This window comes from Aethalodelphis obliquidens, unplaced genomic scaffold (genome assembly GCF_003676395.1).
Source record: "Aethalodelphis obliquidens isolate GAN/ISIS:26980383/991018 unplaced genomic scaffold, ASM367639v1 scaffold122, whole genome shotgun sequence".
Taxonomy (NCBI): Eukaryota; Metazoa; Chordata; class Mammalia; order Artiodactyla; family Delphinidae; genus Aethalodelphis; species Aethalodelphis obliquidens.
Genome location: NW_020838066.1, coordinates 1,205,952 through 1,223,275, shown reverse-complemented (window position 1 = coordinate 1,223,275; position 17,324 = coordinate 1,205,952). Strand labels below are relative to the sequence as shown.

At 48.2% G+C, this 17,324-nt stretch overlaps 2 protein-coding genes across 4 annotated transcripts in view; both read right to left on the bottom strand.

Moving 5' to 3' along the window:
• FAM120A (family with sequence similarity 120 member A) overlaps positions 1-5,100 on the bottom strand; it is a 104,934-nt gene extending 99,834 nt beyond the window's left edge. Inside the window, exon 1 of one of the 3 annotated variants that reach the window (XM_027098370.1) lies at positions 4,430-5,100. In XM_027098370.1, the coding sequence (XP_026954171.1) occupies positions 4,430-4,903 (474 nt within the window). In that variant the 5' untranslated portion in view covers positions 4,904-5,100. Of the gene's footprint in view, positions 1-3,899; positions 4,082-4,429 lie in introns of those variants that run through there. The other 2 variants (XM_027098371.1, XM_027098372.1) reach the window with 2 other exon arrangements.
• Positions 5,101-10,885: 5,785 nt separating this feature from the next.
• Positions 10,886-13,651, bottom strand: LOC113615681 (steroid hormone receptor ERR2-like). The gene has a single exon (XM_027098373.1). The coding sequence runs from the start codon at positions 12,233-12,235 to the stop codon at positions 10,886-10,888; it is 1,350 nt and encodes a 449-aa protein (XP_026954174.1). The 5' UTR covers positions 12,236-13,651.
• Positions 13,652-17,324: the final 3,673 nt, after the last annotated feature.

Sequence of the window (17,324 nt, the reverse complement as noted above, 5' to 3'; positions counted from 1 at the left end):
TTTGAGTTATAATGTGGTCGATTCTGAATTGTAAGTATTCCCTGATCAATTAGAGATCTTTAAGAATAACAGTACATTGCTAGTTTTCAGTGTCTCTTGGATAGAAACTGTGCTGCCTGGAAAAAGCAGCAGAGGCGTTTTGCTATCAGATCTGACCTGAGAGTGAACTGCAGGTAGGCACACCCCACAGCATTCTTACACAATGAAACTGAACTTTGACTTCAGCACACCACTTCCCTCTTGAAGAGGTTACTGGTTACTTGTCCCCAGACGTTGCTCAATCAGCAATCGCAATCCGTTTCTTCCCATATTAACAAAATACTGAGGGCTAAATGAGACAGCACTGTGAGAGATGACCTAGCATGGGACTGGCACCCTACAAAGTATACAAAGAAAGAGATCATCATCCCAAGATCTCAGGCCACAGCCTAATCTCACATTCTTCCAGTGACTTAAAACATGAGCTCTGCTTTATGTAAGATCTGAGTAAATACCCCAGAGTACCGATTCAGGATAAGATTTCAAGGACTTCATTATAAACCTGCACACCAACACCACAAGTCTTGAGGCAGAAACATTTAGTAAAGCTCCAGGCATCTAATGCCACCAAGATTTTAAAATCAACATCAGTCCTCACCAAGTTTCAAAGGTTATGATGACTCAAGGCACACAAGAGGAAATGCTCCTAGTAACTAACAGAAGCCAAGTTCAGGCTGGGCAGTTTAATGACCTGAACAAAATTAGCTGATGTGTGGGCCAACTTCTAATGGTTAAAGAAATGCAATTATTACTTTAGCAAAGACATACTCTTCTAAGCCAAAGAAGATTTCTCTAAGCAAAGCTGACGGGAAATTAAGACTTTCTGCCAGTTTGCAGAACCCTGGAGACGGCCAATACGATGGTAGATTTTTATAAGAAAAATGCCTCATATGCCCAACATTATTTATAGTGAGATGTTTGCATCAATTCCTTTGCCAATTTTTATTTAACCTTAAAAAAAATACAAATATCATACAGTAAAATTAACTTTTATTTACTTTTGATGTATAGTTCTATGATTTTAAAACATGCTACCAGGGCTTCCCTGGTGGCGCAGTGGTTGAGAGTCCGCCTGCCGATGCAGGGGACACGGGCTCGTGCCCCGGCCTGGGAAGATCCCACATGCCGAGGAACGGCTGGGTCCGTGAGCCATGGCCGCTGAGCCTGCGCATCCGGAGCCTGTGCTCCGCAACGGGAGGGACCACAACAGTGAGAGGCCCGTGTACCACACACACACACAAAAAAAATGCTACCACCACTACCATCAGGTTACAGAACAGTTCCATCACCCCAAAAAGCTCCCTCCTGCTGTCCCTTTATATTCACACCCTCAGGCAACCACTCATCGGGTCCCATCACTACAGCCTTATCTTCAAGAGAATGTCATATAAATAGAACCATACCTTTTGGGCCTGGCTTCTTTCACTCAACATGAAGCTATAAAGACTCATCCAAGTTGTATGTATCAGTAGTTTCTCCCTTTTTATTGCTAAGTAGTATTGCACAGTACCATAGCTTAACTATTCACCTATTAAAGGATATTTTGGTTGTTTCCTGTTTTGGCTATTATGAATAAAACTGCTATGAACATTCAAGTTCAGTTTTTGTGTGAATAATAGTTTCATTAGGAAAATACCCAGGAGTACAACTGCTGGACCACATGGTAAATGCATTTTATGAGAAACTAAGGGAGCTGATTTTTAGGGTGGCGTGCCATCTTGCATTCCCACCAGCCATGTGGGACGATTCCAATTGCTCAGCATTCTTGCCAGCACTTGGCATTGCCAGAATTATTTATTTTAGCCATTCTAACAAGTATGTAGTGATATGCCATCATGGTTTTAATTCACTTAACCATTTAATGGGCATTTTTAAAAAACAGTACACTCCCTTCACTCCCTTAGAGAATGCTGAACATAAATTTTTCTGGCTCAAAATCATCCTCATAGAGTAAACCATACTGCCCTCAGGGGCTACTGAAGTACATAGGGTTGTTTTCTTTTTTTCTAAGGAAGCCCCAGAATTATGTGTGTTTTTTATAGCTTTTTCTATCTTCTCCCTTGTGAAGTGTCACTTCCTTCTATTAATGGTGCGCCTGCCTGGCAGACTTTCCTCTGCACCCTTTTCTCAAGCTAAGTTTAGAAATAGATAACTAAGCTTATCAGAATTACATCTGAAAAGGAGAGGGCAGTCTACAAGGGAGAGAAGTTGATTCTTCAAGGAGGAAACAGAAAGCTTTTTTTTTCCTTTTTGGGTCACTATACCAAAGCTTCCTGACCTCTCATTTGGCTGCTGAGAAATTTTTAGTAGCTAGATTTCTTAGGCATTTTCCAAAAAGGTGAGGCTGCCAGTTAAGTGTCCACCAAGGAATTGAGTCTTTACTATATTAAGCTGTAAAATTAACACTATATTGTGGTTCTATATCAGGAGTTAAAAGCTTATCTAAAGCAAAATAATTATAGACTCAATTATATCTTGAGTGCAGAAACCTAAGTGGAAGAAATGATCTTAAATCTAGTTTCTTACTAACTTACACATTGGTCAAAATTCTGGGAATCCAGCAGGTAAGTGAGACATTTACAGGGGCACAAAGATAAATACCAAGAAATTTTACAATTAAAAAAGAATTTAGCAGTTCTTTCAAAAGATACAGTGACTGTGTACAAAACTGACTCTAATCCTAAGTAAAATTTACGGTGTTCCTTTGAAAGCCACTTGACTAGAAAGCTCATTGTCTTTCCAGTAGTAGTTTCCATCTCTGAACAAGATAAAACTGTTAACACTCAGGGCATCTTCTGGAGGTGGATCACACCTGGGAGTCGGCACTGTCTTACTTCTCAGAGAGCCCAGGCTCCAGGGCAGAAAATGCCAGCAGCAGTCCCTGGCTCTCAGCCGAACTTCCCCAGGGACGCAGGCTAGGTCTCTGCCATACTCACAGACCAATCGCCGCTCTTCCAGCAGCCTCGACCCGCACACTTAGAAACCCTGTCGCCAATTGCAACAGGATCGGGGTGGGACTTCCGCTATCACTTTAGGCTTAACCACCACCATCTCAGCACAGGCAAGAGCAATCAGGAAGTTTGAATTTCACAAACTTTGGGAACAAGCACAGTTTCAAGCAGAAATAAAGGAATGACAAACACGTTGGAAGGCAGAGTGGCAAAAGTCAGAAAACCAAAACATTTCCCCTAAAAATTTTAAACAAAGAACAATCAAAAAGGAAGCAATCAAAATTCAAGTCAAGGGTCATTGATTTGCATGTTATCTCTGCCGTGGCTGCTAGGTCCTCAAGCACTCCTTGGCCTGGGTTCTGGAAGGAGACCTCTGCCAAAAGGACAGCAGAATGCCGGACAGTCAAAGCTCTGATTACCTGAGTGCACAGCCCAAAGTGGTGGAGTCCTCACTGTGCAGAGAGAAATAAATCCTGGAAACTCTGATTCACATTCTCTTTGCCCTGACTCTGAACTACTCTCTTCACTTCAGATACACAGAACCAAAGACTTTTTCACGTAGACTCTAAGTCACAGAACTGACAAAATTTCAGCATGTCAAAATTTATGATTCTTTGAAATCTAACACACACGAAAATCCGACAATTTCTCTAAAAACTGTCATCTTCCAGGGAACCTGGACCCAGCCCTGCGTTCTCAAGAAGAGGCTAACTCCACAGGCCCTGCCCAGGTCACTGCCCCCAGCTGAGCCGGGGTGACAGCAGTAGGCAGACCTTCCATCCACCCTCAGTGGCTGGAGACCCCTTTCTGTCGCCATCTAGCCCACTTGCTCCCCCAAAAAACCTGTTGCTGTTCAAGCCCTGCTAAAGGAAAACCAGCGTCTCATAAAAGTTCAGGTTAGTAATCTACCTGCTTCAAAGAGTGGAGGAATACTCCGGATCTCAGCGATGGTGGCACTGCACCCTCCAAGCCTGCAGCTATCCGCTGGTCTTAAGGTTCTCGGACGGCCTGGAGCAGCCGAAGTCCCCAGACCCCGGGCACTCGCAGCCGCCGGCCGGGCTCCAGGCCGCGCGTCCATTTTGCAGCAGTTCAGACCGGGAGGGGAGAGGCGCCTGCAGTCCCCCGGACCAGACCCCGAACCTTGCCCAGCTCCAACTTCAGATCCCGACCCGGTCGGACCCCAGACCCCAACCCCGGCCCAAGCCCGCACCCCAGACCCCGACTCAGGCCCAGACCTCTGGCCCGCTCCTTCTCTGTTACCCCAAACTCCAGTCCAACCCCGACCTCGGACTCCAGATCCCGACCCACCCTGACTCTGAATTCGAGCGACTCCGGCCCCATGCCCACGCAGACCCCAGCCCAGCCCCGGCCTCCAACCCCGCCCCCGGCCCCCAGGCCCACGCGGACCCCGGCCAGCCTGCCCGCCCGGCGGGCCGCACCTTGACGTGGAAGCGGATGAGCGCCAGGCGGATGCAGTGCGCCATGCAGACGGGTGGCAGGAACCAGACCTTGGGCGGCGGGGTGCCCTTGTTCTGGACATGGCTGACGATCTGCTGCGCCGTCTGGCGCTCGTTGCCCTGCCGCTTGACCCACTCGTGCAGCCGCGCCTTCTCGAGCGCGCCGTTGAAGAAGACGAAGAGCTCGATGTTGCCGCCGAAGCAGGCCTTGGCTAGCGCGGCCAGGTAGCCGAGCATGTGGTTCCACTGGCCGCCGCTCACCCAGTCGGTGTAGAAGCCGCCGTAGAGGCGATGCAGGCAGTTGTCGGCGTCCACCAGCAGGCGCAGCGGCGTGTGCGGGGGCCGCTGCCGCCCGCCGCCCACCAGGCTGCCCCGGGCCAGCTTCTGCAGCTCCACCGGCACCACGGCGCTCGGGCAGTGCTTCTCGATGTAGTCCTGGAAGCCCTGCACGCCCATGGCGGCGGCGGCGGCGGCGGCGGGCGCGGGGCGGCGGGGCGGCGGGGCCGGGGGCGGCGGGGCCGTGGCGCTGGCCTGGGCCGGGGCGGCGGGCTCTAGGGGGGGCCGGGCCGGGCCGCGGGCGCGCTCATGGCCGCTGCTGCCGCCATGTGCTACCGCCTCCCAGGGCCATGGCGGGGAGGGACCTGCGCCGTGCGCCGCTCCAGGCCCAGGCCAGGCTGAGGCGGCCTCGCGCGGGCGGGCGGGCGGCGGCGGAGGGGCGGGGCGATGCCAGCTGACTTACGTGGGCCGGCGGAAGGGGCGGAAGAGGCGGTGCCGCGGCTGAGCTGCCGGTACTCCGGGCTGAGCGGTCGGTATGCTGAGGGCCGGGACTCCGAACCTGAACCCCAGTCCCAGACCGAGGAGGACAGACCGGGGAGAGTCCGCGAGGTCCAGTCTAGGGAAGGGGGCACCGGGCCCAAGCGGCGCCGCTGGGCTTGCGCGAGCTCCCGGGAGGTCCCAGAGCGGTGGCTTCATCTCGTCCCCTTCCTGGTCTCCCAGAGCTGGTCACCCGTGGAGGCCACATCCCCGGCTCCAGGATCTGGTCACCCCGAGACGGCCTTATACCCGGAAGCCGGTCAGGCAGCCCTCTCCCCGTACCCGCTCGGAGGCGGTCACCCCGAGGAGTGCGCGTTCGGTCCTCGGGATCTGGTCACCCTGAAGAGGCCTTATCCCGGAAGCCGGTCACCCCGAGAAGGCCCCGTCCCGTCGTTGGTCACCCTAAGGAAGCCCCATCTTAGTCCCCGGGTCCAGTCATTCCGAGGAGGCCCTGTCTCGTCCCCAAGGACCAGTCAGAGGAGGCCCCTTCCTATCCCAGTGCCCTGAGGAGCCCTAATCCCTGGGGTCTGGTCACCCCAAAGAGGTTCCGTCCTCGTCCCGAGGGGACCAGTCATCCTGAGGTGGGACCAGTGCCCTGGCCGGGGTGGCTGCAGAGGGAAAGTGGGCAGGCTGGTCAGGAACTGGAAGTTGGGTGCATCTGGGAGGGAGGAGGGAGCAGAAGCCACTGTCCCCAATGGAGAAAGGAATAAGTCTCTGCGCTGTGTCCCCAAGTGTAGTTACCGAGTTCGAGAAATGATCACCTGCTCTCTCAACCTTAATCGCGTTAGTGTCTTTAATTAACTTGGGAAATAACTCTCCAGACTTGGTTGTTCACAAGGAGTGGAGTCGTAATTCTGAGGAAGTTGGAAAGGTGGCAGATTGACCCCACTGCCCCCTGGGTTTACTGCTTTTCTGGGAGAAATAGGGTGGTGTGAGCCGGGACCCTCACTGGAGCTCCCTTTTAGGTAGCAGGGTTCCCTACAGGCAGATCTGACTCAACCCACTCAGAGTGGTTTCACTGTCTGAAGGAGCCTCGGGCTCCCCTTTTTCATTTTCACACCAGTAACAGATTTCATGGCCCAGACACTGAACTGACAATCTATAATGTAGTATACAAGTAGCCTTAGTGTCAGATAATCACCGAAGAGACTTTAAAAACAGATCTGTTACAGCATGTGAAATGCCTCCTGTCTATTTAGTTCCAACTGTGGAATGCCTATCTTCCCTAACTCTCGCTTTCCTGAGGCTGTGCAACCCCTCCTAAGGAAAATGATTTAAATCCTTCTTGCTGTAGTAGCATCTTCTGGAAGGAGATCCTTTCATGACTTCTGTCCCAGAGCTCAGCAGTAATTGCTTTTTAAATGAGGTTAATACTATAAGTGTATTATGCTTCAATAAAATGGTTTTTAAAACAGATTAATGTCTTACAGAATGAAGCATTTAAAAACTCAGAACTCTTTGAAGTTTGGAAGTGGTGTTTTTACTTACCTCCGATCCTCCTGTCTGTTCTTTTTTCTGGAGAAACCTCTGTAGAGGAGCAGGCCCCAACAGCAGGTGCAGAGCAGATGGAGCCTGCACCCATGTAGGTTCCAAGAAGCATCCATACTCTCTGTCCCCGAAAAGGCAAGTTGAATTTTTCCATTTCTTATAACTTCACCTCAAATATAGGCCAGTATGATATACACATAAGTAAAATGCTCTTGGTATTTTGATAAGTATGTTTAATTTTTAAAAAACAGACTTTGGCAAGTTAAGCCACTTACTCATACACAAAATTAGAGATGAAGCCAGGATTATGTTATTTAGCCATTTAAAGCCACGTTAAATACTGACACCACAAATATTCAAATTTCCTTCTATAATCCACTGTAGGTTCACAAGATTAGGAGTATTAATTTTAATCACTCATTGTAATTTAATTTATAGCATTGCATTCCATATTTACTTTTGCTATGTACTGTTTTTATTTCTTTTAAATGTGCTTGCTTTTAACATTTTAGATTCTTTGGTGCCAGTGTCTGGGGTTCTGAGAATAAATTTATTTTCACCTTAAGACAGTATAGAGGACTAAGGTTCTGGAGTCAGACTACCAAATTTGTCTAGTCCTACCTCTGTGCCCTGGCATAAATTACTTAAACTTTTAAAACCTTGCTTTCTATCATCTGTACAATGAGGATATTAATAGTATCTACCTTCCAGATCATTATAAGGATTAAATCATACAATTTGTGTGCTTACCACAGAGCAAATGCTCAATAAATGTTGGCTTTTGTAACTATTACTTACACATCCTATAATTGTATAAACTTTATCCTTGAGAACATGGATCAGTTATCTTACTTTTTGAAACCTTAAAATTCATTTTCATAAGTATAAAACATAAATTCATTTATGCTTACTTTCCCTGTTTAAGTATGTGTTTACATTAAAAAAAACTCTCGTATGTTTTGAGTAACATTGTTAGTGGCTGGCAAGATGTTTGGCTGACAAATATTTTATATAATCTTCAAATTCAGAGGTTGGTTGAAGTTAAATTTTTTAAGTATCAAGGTAAAAGCAAACATCTGTATTTAAAATTTAATAAAAATTATAATATCTTCTTGGGTTCACAATATATGATAACTAATGGGTGGGGACTTTCCTATTTGCAACCACCTTTATCTTTCGACATTTCACTTAGAGCGTATGAGAAAACTTTTTTTTTTTTTCCCCATGGTTGGATTTTTTTCATTTTATTTCTTGGTTCATTTCAATGACCTGTATCATGAGAGTACAACTGAGCAGGGCTATTTCATCTTTACAGATTTTCCGGGAACAGCGGATTTGCGGGTAAACTTCAGTTTTGCTCTGTTTGGGGGGATGGAGTGTCCTAAACTCTCCTTGCTCCACTGTCTTCCACTAGGTCAGCGCCCCCCCCTCTTCCCAGGGAGGTCCCAAAGCTAGCTAGACTTCCAACTAAGAAGTTGGCTCCTAAACTTTTTCTCTGAATGCCAATGGATCCATCAAGTGCACATCAGGGCCTTTCCCATTGGACAGAATTCTCATCATTACTGATACATTTCCTGTTGCCATTGGCGTTTTTTAAGTGTAAAAGCAGCAGCAGCAGCAGGATCCATCTCGTTAGCATCAAGCCATCAGGACCACTGCCCCCTCTTTGCTTTAAAGGGGCTCTGATGCCGGGACACTTGCAGATGTGTGTGATCTGGCGAGGCAAAGCTGCCCTGTGTACAGAACACCCCACCCACAGCAAACCAGTTGTTGCACTGTTAGCCAGAGTTGCTTTTTCTAGAAAAGATGGATTGCAAAGGCCAGTTGTGCACAAGCCCCTGCCACAGCTCACAGCTTGGGCCCTCATGCTTGAGCAGTGACGCTACAGAGGATGGGGTGATGAGGTGCGACTCTCTGCCCCACCTCCTCGAGCACACAGCACAGTGAGGGGCTAGGGGAGGCTCCCGCAGAGCAGACCCCAAGTTCTCGCACCGTACCACCTCCCTAGTCCAGACTTCATGGCATGGCCCCCAGTGGCTAAGTTAGGCCTGGGTTTTGCCCCTGGTCCCTTAGAGGCACCTGTGCATCTGTCTGCCCAGATTGGAGACTGCACAGAGAGCTAGGGCTGAAGCATCCCGGATCATCCCAATGCTAAGTGACTGTGGCCATCCCCACAGGCAAAAGGGGCAGGGGGCACACTTTGCTGGTCTGTGAAGTCTCTTGGAACCCCTGACATTTTCTATTTGAAGGTATCTGAGAGCAGCTGCTAGGATTTAGCCAACCCTCCTGCCTGGGGTGACCTCAGCACGTCCCAGCAAAAGTTTAAAAAGAGCGGTGTCTCGGGGTGGAGAGGTGGAACCAGCAGTAGCTGCTTCCCTTGGAAAGCTGTGAGGCTGTGGCGGAGGGCACCTGGCCTCCTGGTCCTAGCGACGGGTGGGTGGGATCTGCCTGCCTCTCCATGTGACAAGAGGTCGGGTTAGAATGTGTGTGGATTCCCCAGGGATGTGCCCCAGGGGGGATGCTCTTATCCCTGCTTTAGAAGGCAGCTGATTGGAAGAAGCTTCTCCATAATGCTCAAAACCTTTCACCCTCGGGAGATCCTCTGAGCGGCCCTCAGCCAACCCCGTGAGCACCGGATGGCATGTTCAAGGCTGCCCCCGACCTACCACAAGTGGGTGAGAACAAACTTTCATAGCCACTCACAGAAATGGGTGACCAACTGTCCCCATCTGGGCAGGACTGAGGGGTTTCCTGGGAAATGGACTTCCAGTGCCAGAACCGGTCCTGGGCGAACTGGGGTGGCTGTCACCTTACACAGCAGCCTGGAGGACTGATGGGGGGGCCGGAGTAGTTGTCCTGCCAGAAAGCTGGTCTTCTAAGTGCACCCAGGGAGCTACGCTACACCTCCTTAGGCCAAGGATGGCAGGAGCAACCCCTCCTGTGGCGCTGATTCACCCAGCCCTTGGGATGCAGGGGAGGGGGCTTCGGTGTCCACTGCCCCTGGATACCAGGAAAGATCAGGCAGGCTGGTGACCTCCACTGAGCCTCTGTCTTCAGGGTTCCCCCGCCTGCTCATCTCTGCTTCTGGGCCTTTCTGTGCTCGGCAAAGATTGGTTTGGGCCTCTCCCTATCCTGACCCGGTCCTCCCAGGGCTGCCAGGATCAAGTGCCCAGGGTGCCCTCAGACGGGGTCAGGCCCCTGCATCTCCCTTGCTTCCCAAGGCCTACCTGCTCTGGACCTGCCCCAGGGGAGTGAGAGAAGCCAGAAGAAGGGGGAGCACTGGGGAGTGTTGCCTGGACCCTGCTCTTTTCTGAGCCAGCACCATTCCCACCCACGGGCCCTGAAGTCTTGGCTGGCTGAACCCACTGTGAGAGTGAGCTCTGAGGTAGGGCAGGAAGTAGCAGCTGGACTCCTGGGGAAGAGGGGGGGAGGACAGGCCCTGGGGCCGCGGTGACAGGCAGGTGGGGGGGGGGGGCCCCGGGGGGGGGGGTCACCAGGAAAACGCATGAGTTCTGGCGCTACTCTCCTGATGGTGAGCCGGGCCTGGGAGCTTAGAGGAAGGATGGAGGGAGGGAGCCGTCTGAACTGTGGAAGGTGTAGGGCCTCTTGAGGGGCCCCACAGAACCCCAGAGTAGGCAGCACCACTGCAAGAAAGTAACTGCCCTCTGGGAGAGGGAAACCTCCAGAAGGTACCCCACTTGAGTATGCCAGAGTCCTGGGCGCTAAGCACTGCCCACGCAGGCCATGGACAGAGGACAGGGGGTCGGGCATGGGGTTAGGAAATGTGTTATGTTAGTGCTGCCTCTTGGTGATTTGGCAGGGAGAGGGGGCACTTCCTCAGTGGTCTCCAGCCTCAGGGGAGTCAGCTCTGGCCCAGGCCTCAGCGTTGCCCGTGGCGGAGGAAAAACATACCAAAGAAAAAGCCAGTTACAGATGAGCCCCGCGCCCTGACCTCCCATCCCCGTTCCCTACCCCACAGCACCCAGGGCTCTGCACACAGTCAGGAGGGCAGGAGCCCCTTCCTCTGGGACTGCTCGCGGCCATGATACAGGACTTGAATGTTGAGGCTGGTGGCTGTGGAGGTCTCCCCGTCGGTTTGTCTGTCCTTGGGTGGGAGTCGGTCCTTGGTCCAGGCCATCAGACCTCGGCCTCCAGCATCTCCAGGAAGAGTTTGTGCATGGGCACCTTGCCTTGCAGTTTGAGGCCGTAGAAGTGCTGCACGGCCTTGGCAGCTGTCTGCCGAAGCAGGGGCAACGTCAGCAGCAACTTGCTCATCCTCCATGGCTTCTCGTGGCACTGGCTCAGCTCGTAGTCCTGCAGCGCCTCATGCAGCAGGTCCTGTAGCTTCTGGACCGCCTCCAGATCCTCGATGTACATGGAATCTGAGTTGGCCAGGGCCAGGGCCTTGAGCGTCACAATCTCCTCCTTCACCTTGAGCTTCTTGTAGCTGTGCACCAGCTGTAGGATGGCCCGGTAGAGCTCCAGCAGTACTGCGAGGCGGGAGCGCTCCTCGTCCGAGATATAGTCCTCAGCATATACCAGCTTGTCGTCATGGGGCAGTGAGTGGTGCACGCTGCCCAGGATGAGGATCTCCATCCAGGCACTCTGCAGCAGACTCATCTGGTCCCCCAGAGAGAGGTTGGAGAAGCCTGGGATGTGCTTGGCCCAGCCAATAATGACCACGAGCTCCCTGTCTGCCAGATCACAGAGAGTGGTCAGAGCCTTGATGTCACCCTCTGGCATGCCAGGGGGTGGCATGGCGTAGAGTTTGTCCGGCTCAGCCACCAGCAGGTAGGAGGCGATTTTAGTCAATGGCTTTTTAGCAGGAGGAGAAATCTGTAAGCTCAGGTACGGGCTGCTCTCCGAGTCCAGCCGGCGCTTGTATTTCTGGCGGCCTCCACGCACTCGGTCAAGGCGCACACCTTCCTTCAGCATTATCCCCACTTTGAGGCATTTCATGAAGCGACAGGCCTGGCAGGACTTGCGCCTCCGTTTCGTGATCTCACACTCGTTGGTGGGTGGGCAGCTGTACTCAATGTTCACTTGGATGGTCCTCTTGAAGAAAGCCTCGCAGGCCTCACAGGAGGCCACGCTGTAGTGGTAGCCGGAGGCGATGTCCCCGCACACGAGGCACAGGCTCTTGGGGATGGCGTTGAGCATGTACTGGCACTTGATGGCCGAGTCCTCCATGATGCCGCCGGCAGAGTCCTCCATGATGCCGCCGGCAGAGTCCTCCATGATGCCGCCGGCACAGTCCTCGTAGCCCTTGCGGTAGGGGGTGCCTCCCAGCCCGGTGCCCACGAACATGGGCAGCAAGTCCAGACTGTTGGCGTGGGCGCCCAGGGCCAGGCCGAAGCCGCTGCTGGCGTCGGACGAGCCGCTGGGGCTGTGGTGGCTGAGGGCATCGATGCCCGAGGACGGGCTAGACGGCTCGGTCTTGATGAAGGAGCCGCAGCTGGAGACCAGGTGCCGGTCGTCTGCGGACATCCTCTAGAAAACTTTGAATTTCACTAAGAGATTGCCCCACAAGCAAGAAAAAAAATCTGAAAAATAAACAAAAATGCTAAAAAGGACATGGGCCCAGGCTTTATAAAAATTACAAAAAGAAATTTTGGAAAAAAAGTTATGATTAATAGACAAAGAGAGCCAACCCATGTATGCAAAAATTACTGATGTGTGGAAAACCAATGACAGAAATACTTATTTTCAGCTCTTTCACATTTTAGCCAATTTAGTTTTGATCAATTAATCTATAGCCCAAAGTAGGAAAATATTGTCTATCTTATTTACATGATTCTTTCCCAATTAAAGTGTTTTGTAGTAGAATGATAACTTTACTTAATATTCTACTTAGCTGAGGCTTCTATCCACTAAAAGGTTAAGCTTTCAGTGTTTCAACTAAGGTGACTGAGACCCATGTAAACATTAGCATATAGTAGGAGAACAGCAGGCTGGGGCTCAGCATGAAATGTGTGACCCTAGAAGAGAGCAAATTAATCTCTGCTTGGGATTTGAACATGTAATGTTTACCTAGCACTAAACTCTAATCTGTTAATTGATTGTCAATTTAAATTACCTGGAAGAACACACAGGTATCTCTACAGTCTTGAGGATTTTGTTGTTGTTTTTGTTTTGGTATTCTGGAATTAAAAAGTGCTTTTTGTCTTTAGTTATGTGGATTAAAAGTCATGTTCTCTTCAGAAGTATGAATACATTTTCTCTTTCAACCATAATTTTTTAAAACAGGTATACATTATAGTTCTAAACTGTGCGTCAATGGGAAAGTATAAGTGAATTTCATTAAATGCAAATTTCTAGGGCTTTTCAAGAATAGAGGGAGTTTCCAAATGCGTGGCTGACAAACATTTTACATAATCAGCTGGTTACCATCTCAGCTGAAGGGTTACTGTACTCCTTCATTACTAATTTTCCCTTCCCTATCTAACAACAATTGGGAGCTCTTTGGTGCCCATTTTTTCTGAAGTCTGTAAAGGATTGTCTGTGTTCCCTCTCCACCACTTGTGGAAATACACAGAGGCCTTCCTGGCATTTCCTGTGTATCCAAGACCTCTTCCTCTCCACATCAGTCCTTACTGACAGGAGGCATCAGTCTGCCTTGACTCCCACCCTCACCTCTGGGAGCTGCTGAGGAGTAAGTAGACAACCATCCATAGGGATGCTTTGGAAGACAATACTCAGTTGGGCATATATTCTCTCATTTGAATAGAAGAACTTTATAGTCATCCCTTACATACTACCTTATGGAATCTTCAAAAAATAATTTTTTTTTTGGCCGCACCGCACCGCACCGCACTGCACCGCTTGCAGGATCTTCAACCAGGTATTGAACCCACGCCCCCTGCAATGGAAGCTCAGAGTCCTAACCACTGGACCACCAGGGAATTCCCTCTCCCCAAATTTTTTTAGTAAACGAAATCTTATTTTTTAACGTGATATAAATCAAATGAAAATTTTATTTTTTTAAACCAGGAATCTCCATTCATAAGTACAAAACCATTTTAAGATATATGTAGAGACTAGTTATCATTAAATGGTCTATTGCATTTGATAAAAACCATAAAAATGTTTCTGGAAAGAGCAGTTCTCTCCCACCAGAATATGAAAAGCACCCAGCCCTGACAAGGCTGGAACACATGAATCTGACCTCCTCCAGGGTGTCTGGGGCCTCAGACAGGTGAGAGCACATAGTCATTCTCTGGAAACTGAGCTGAGGCTCCTGGCACAGACCCTGCTGCCAAAGGAAGAGGCCAGGCTTGCCTTTGGAACTACAAGAATGCAAGTGCCTCCGGAAGACAGGGAGAAAGTTCTGCCTTAAATGCAGATGCCCTCAGGGTGGAGCAGTAGCCTGAACTTGGGAAAGAGCTGAAGGCAAGAAACAGCCCCTCCTCCCCTGCCCATCACTGCCTCCTCCCCCTCCCTCACTCCTTGCGGGTCCCAGGTAGGTGGTACAGGCAGCACTGGCCCAGGATGGGGGACTGGGGCCTAGAGCTACATCTTCGACTTCAGTGCAACCTGGAATAAGGATTTCAGCACAGTCATGAGACAATGCCTGTTAAGTCTATTTATCTTATAACAGATACCTACAGTTTTGTCAAAGCAAGAAGCACTATAAATACAATATTTTAAAATAAAAATTTCCATGTCCCTAAAAGAGAAAAGATTATATACTCAATAATCTTATCCTAACATTTATGTTCCTTGAACTGCACTGTTCAATAGAACTTTCTGTGATGAAGGAAGTGAGCTGTACTGTCTAATATGGTAGCCACTAGCCATAGGTGGCTATTGAGCACTCGATGTATACAACTGAGGAACTAAATTTTTAATTTTATTTAATTTTAGTTTAAATAGTTACATGTGTCTAGTGGATACTGTAGCAAAAGATCTTAATTCCTAACAAACTGAGCAATTGCCTCAGTCTGGCCCCATATTAGATTACATTTAATGTCTCCAACCTGATGGTGAAAAGAATATGGCTCCTTTGGTGTTCATATGGTAAGCAAGTACCTGGATTGACCATTTCACCAAAACTATACACAACTTCTTTTTTTTTTTTTTTTTTTTTGCAGTACGTGGGCCTCTCACTGCTGTGGCCTCTCCTGTTGCAGAGCACAGGCTCCGGACGCGCAGGCTCAACAGCCATGGCTCACGGGCCCAGCCGCTCCGCGGCATGTGGGATCTTCCCAGACCGGGTCACGAACCCGTGTACCCTGCATCGGCAGGCAGACTCTCAACCACTGCACCACCAGGGAAGCCCAATATATACAACTTCTGAGAAAGATATCTGGATATCTTTAGGAAGGGAAAAGGAATGCTGAATGTCCAAAATAGATATATGTTCATGACATGCATGATAAGACCCTTCCTATACCCTGTCCTTAAAAGATATAGATACTGTAAAGCCATGCCTTCTGAATTTTAAGCCACTGATTATATACTGAATCACTGGTGAGCTACGTGTCTAAAGAACATGTCCTATTTTTATTTGATCCATTTTCCTTTTTTTTTTGACATTTATTTAACTCACTGCAAATTCACTTAACTACCCTAAGAAATCAATATCTATATCTTAACAAAAAAGTTCTCATAAGAAACATCATGGAACTCCTTGCAGCTATCAACATACACCATGATATTTCCATGACCTACAAGTCTAGAAATCTATGCCAAGTAAGGTTAATTTTTAATAGTTTAATCCACTAAGTAGATGCTTATTAAGCATTTATATTTTTCATATTTGTAAAGTACATATTGTGACTCACACTTATATCTTATTCTCCACAAACTCACAGACTACTAAGAAAAGAAAATAATGGCATATATAACTTGTATTACCAAGAAAGATATTGATTAGTACCAATGGGAAAATCAGAGAATATATCCTAGGAGATCATATAAGGAAGAAACTAATTTTAAATTGAAGCTTCAAACTTTCATTTTCAGCCAAGATGAAGTAACAGGAACTGACTACCCTCCCACCTGAAACAATAATAACCAAAAAAACACAGACAACACATGTGAAACAATGGTTCTCAAGACATTGAACATAAGTCAATGAAGGACAGATCCTTGAGAAATGGAAAACAAAGGAGATGAGCCCTACAATTGACCCACCTCACTGCCTGTTGACTTTCCAGGCCATGATGTAAGGAAAGGAACCCACAGAGCCTGGCAGCCTCCCTAAATTGAGGGGATGAAACTGGGAATCTGGGTTGGTCAAGAGGGCTAGAATTCACAAGGCGGAGTACTGGAAAGAGGAGTGATGTACAGAGAGAGGACTCCAGAGATCTGCAGAGACTCCTCCATAAATATTCAGCTGAGAATCAATTAGTGAATACATGTGAGCAAGCTACCTGAGGCAGAGGAAAAATCCATTGGGAAGGATGAAAGGATACAGTGCCTGAAGTTCACTTGAGGCCAGAAGTAGTGCTTGTCCCAACAGATTGGAAAATCACATCATTCAAAAGTCATCAGCTAGAGTACTAAAAAGGCTCTTCTGGTAATGAGATAAAATTAACTCTAGACAAGGATTCTGGGAAGATAATAGAGTAGGAAGCACCAGAAATCTGTCTCCCACCTAGACAACAATGACACTGGCAGATTCTGTCTGATATAACTAATTTGGAACTCTGGAGTCTGTTGAAGACTTACAACTTCTGGGGAAGTCTTGGATGGTAAATTTTGGTTAATTTTAGTCAATTTCAGCTTTTAGCTGACAGTAGTAGCTACACATCCCCACCTCTAGCCACATGGCAGGCATTGAACAGCTTGCACACAGCTTGCAGGAGCCAGGGTAGACAAAAAGGACCCTGTTCCCCAAATATTGGGGATCTGTGTTCTGGTCACTGATTGCTTCTTCTGATCACAGAGGTGCATGGAAAAAGGCAGGCAGCCATTGTTGCTGCACCTCCCCTCACATACCCCCCCCCCCACCTCACTGCAAGCTTCTCTCCTCTAGCTGAACAGCCTTCTAGGAAATTTAAAGGCCAATACCCTTTTCTCCTGCCTTAATTTTTTGCTTTTCCCCTTTTGGTAGTCCGACATTAATGAATAGGACATTAAAAAAACAACTACATATATGGGGGAAATTAGAAAGCGACTAAATGTGCTCAAAGAAGGGCTCAGAAAAGACCTAAGAAGACATTATTTTTATTTTGAAAAAATGATCAAAACATCAAACCCTGAGGAATGGTGAGAATCTGATTTCCAGAGTTACCAAATTATTACATTCAAATGTCCAGTGTTCATTCAACAAAAACTCACACAAGGCATACAAAGAATCAGGAAAGTATGGCCAATTCAAAGGAAAAAAATATAATTCAAGAGTCTGTCCATGAAATAGACCTAATGGAATATATATTAAACAAAGACTTTAAAACAACTGTCCTAAGATGCTCAAAGAGCTATATGAAGATGTGGAGGAAGTCAAGAAAATGAGGTGTAAACAAAATAGAAGTATAAATAAAGAGATAGAAAGCCTAAAAATAAATAAAAAAGAAATTCTGGAGCTGAAAAGTACAATAACTGAAATGAAAATTTCACTAGAGGGATTCAA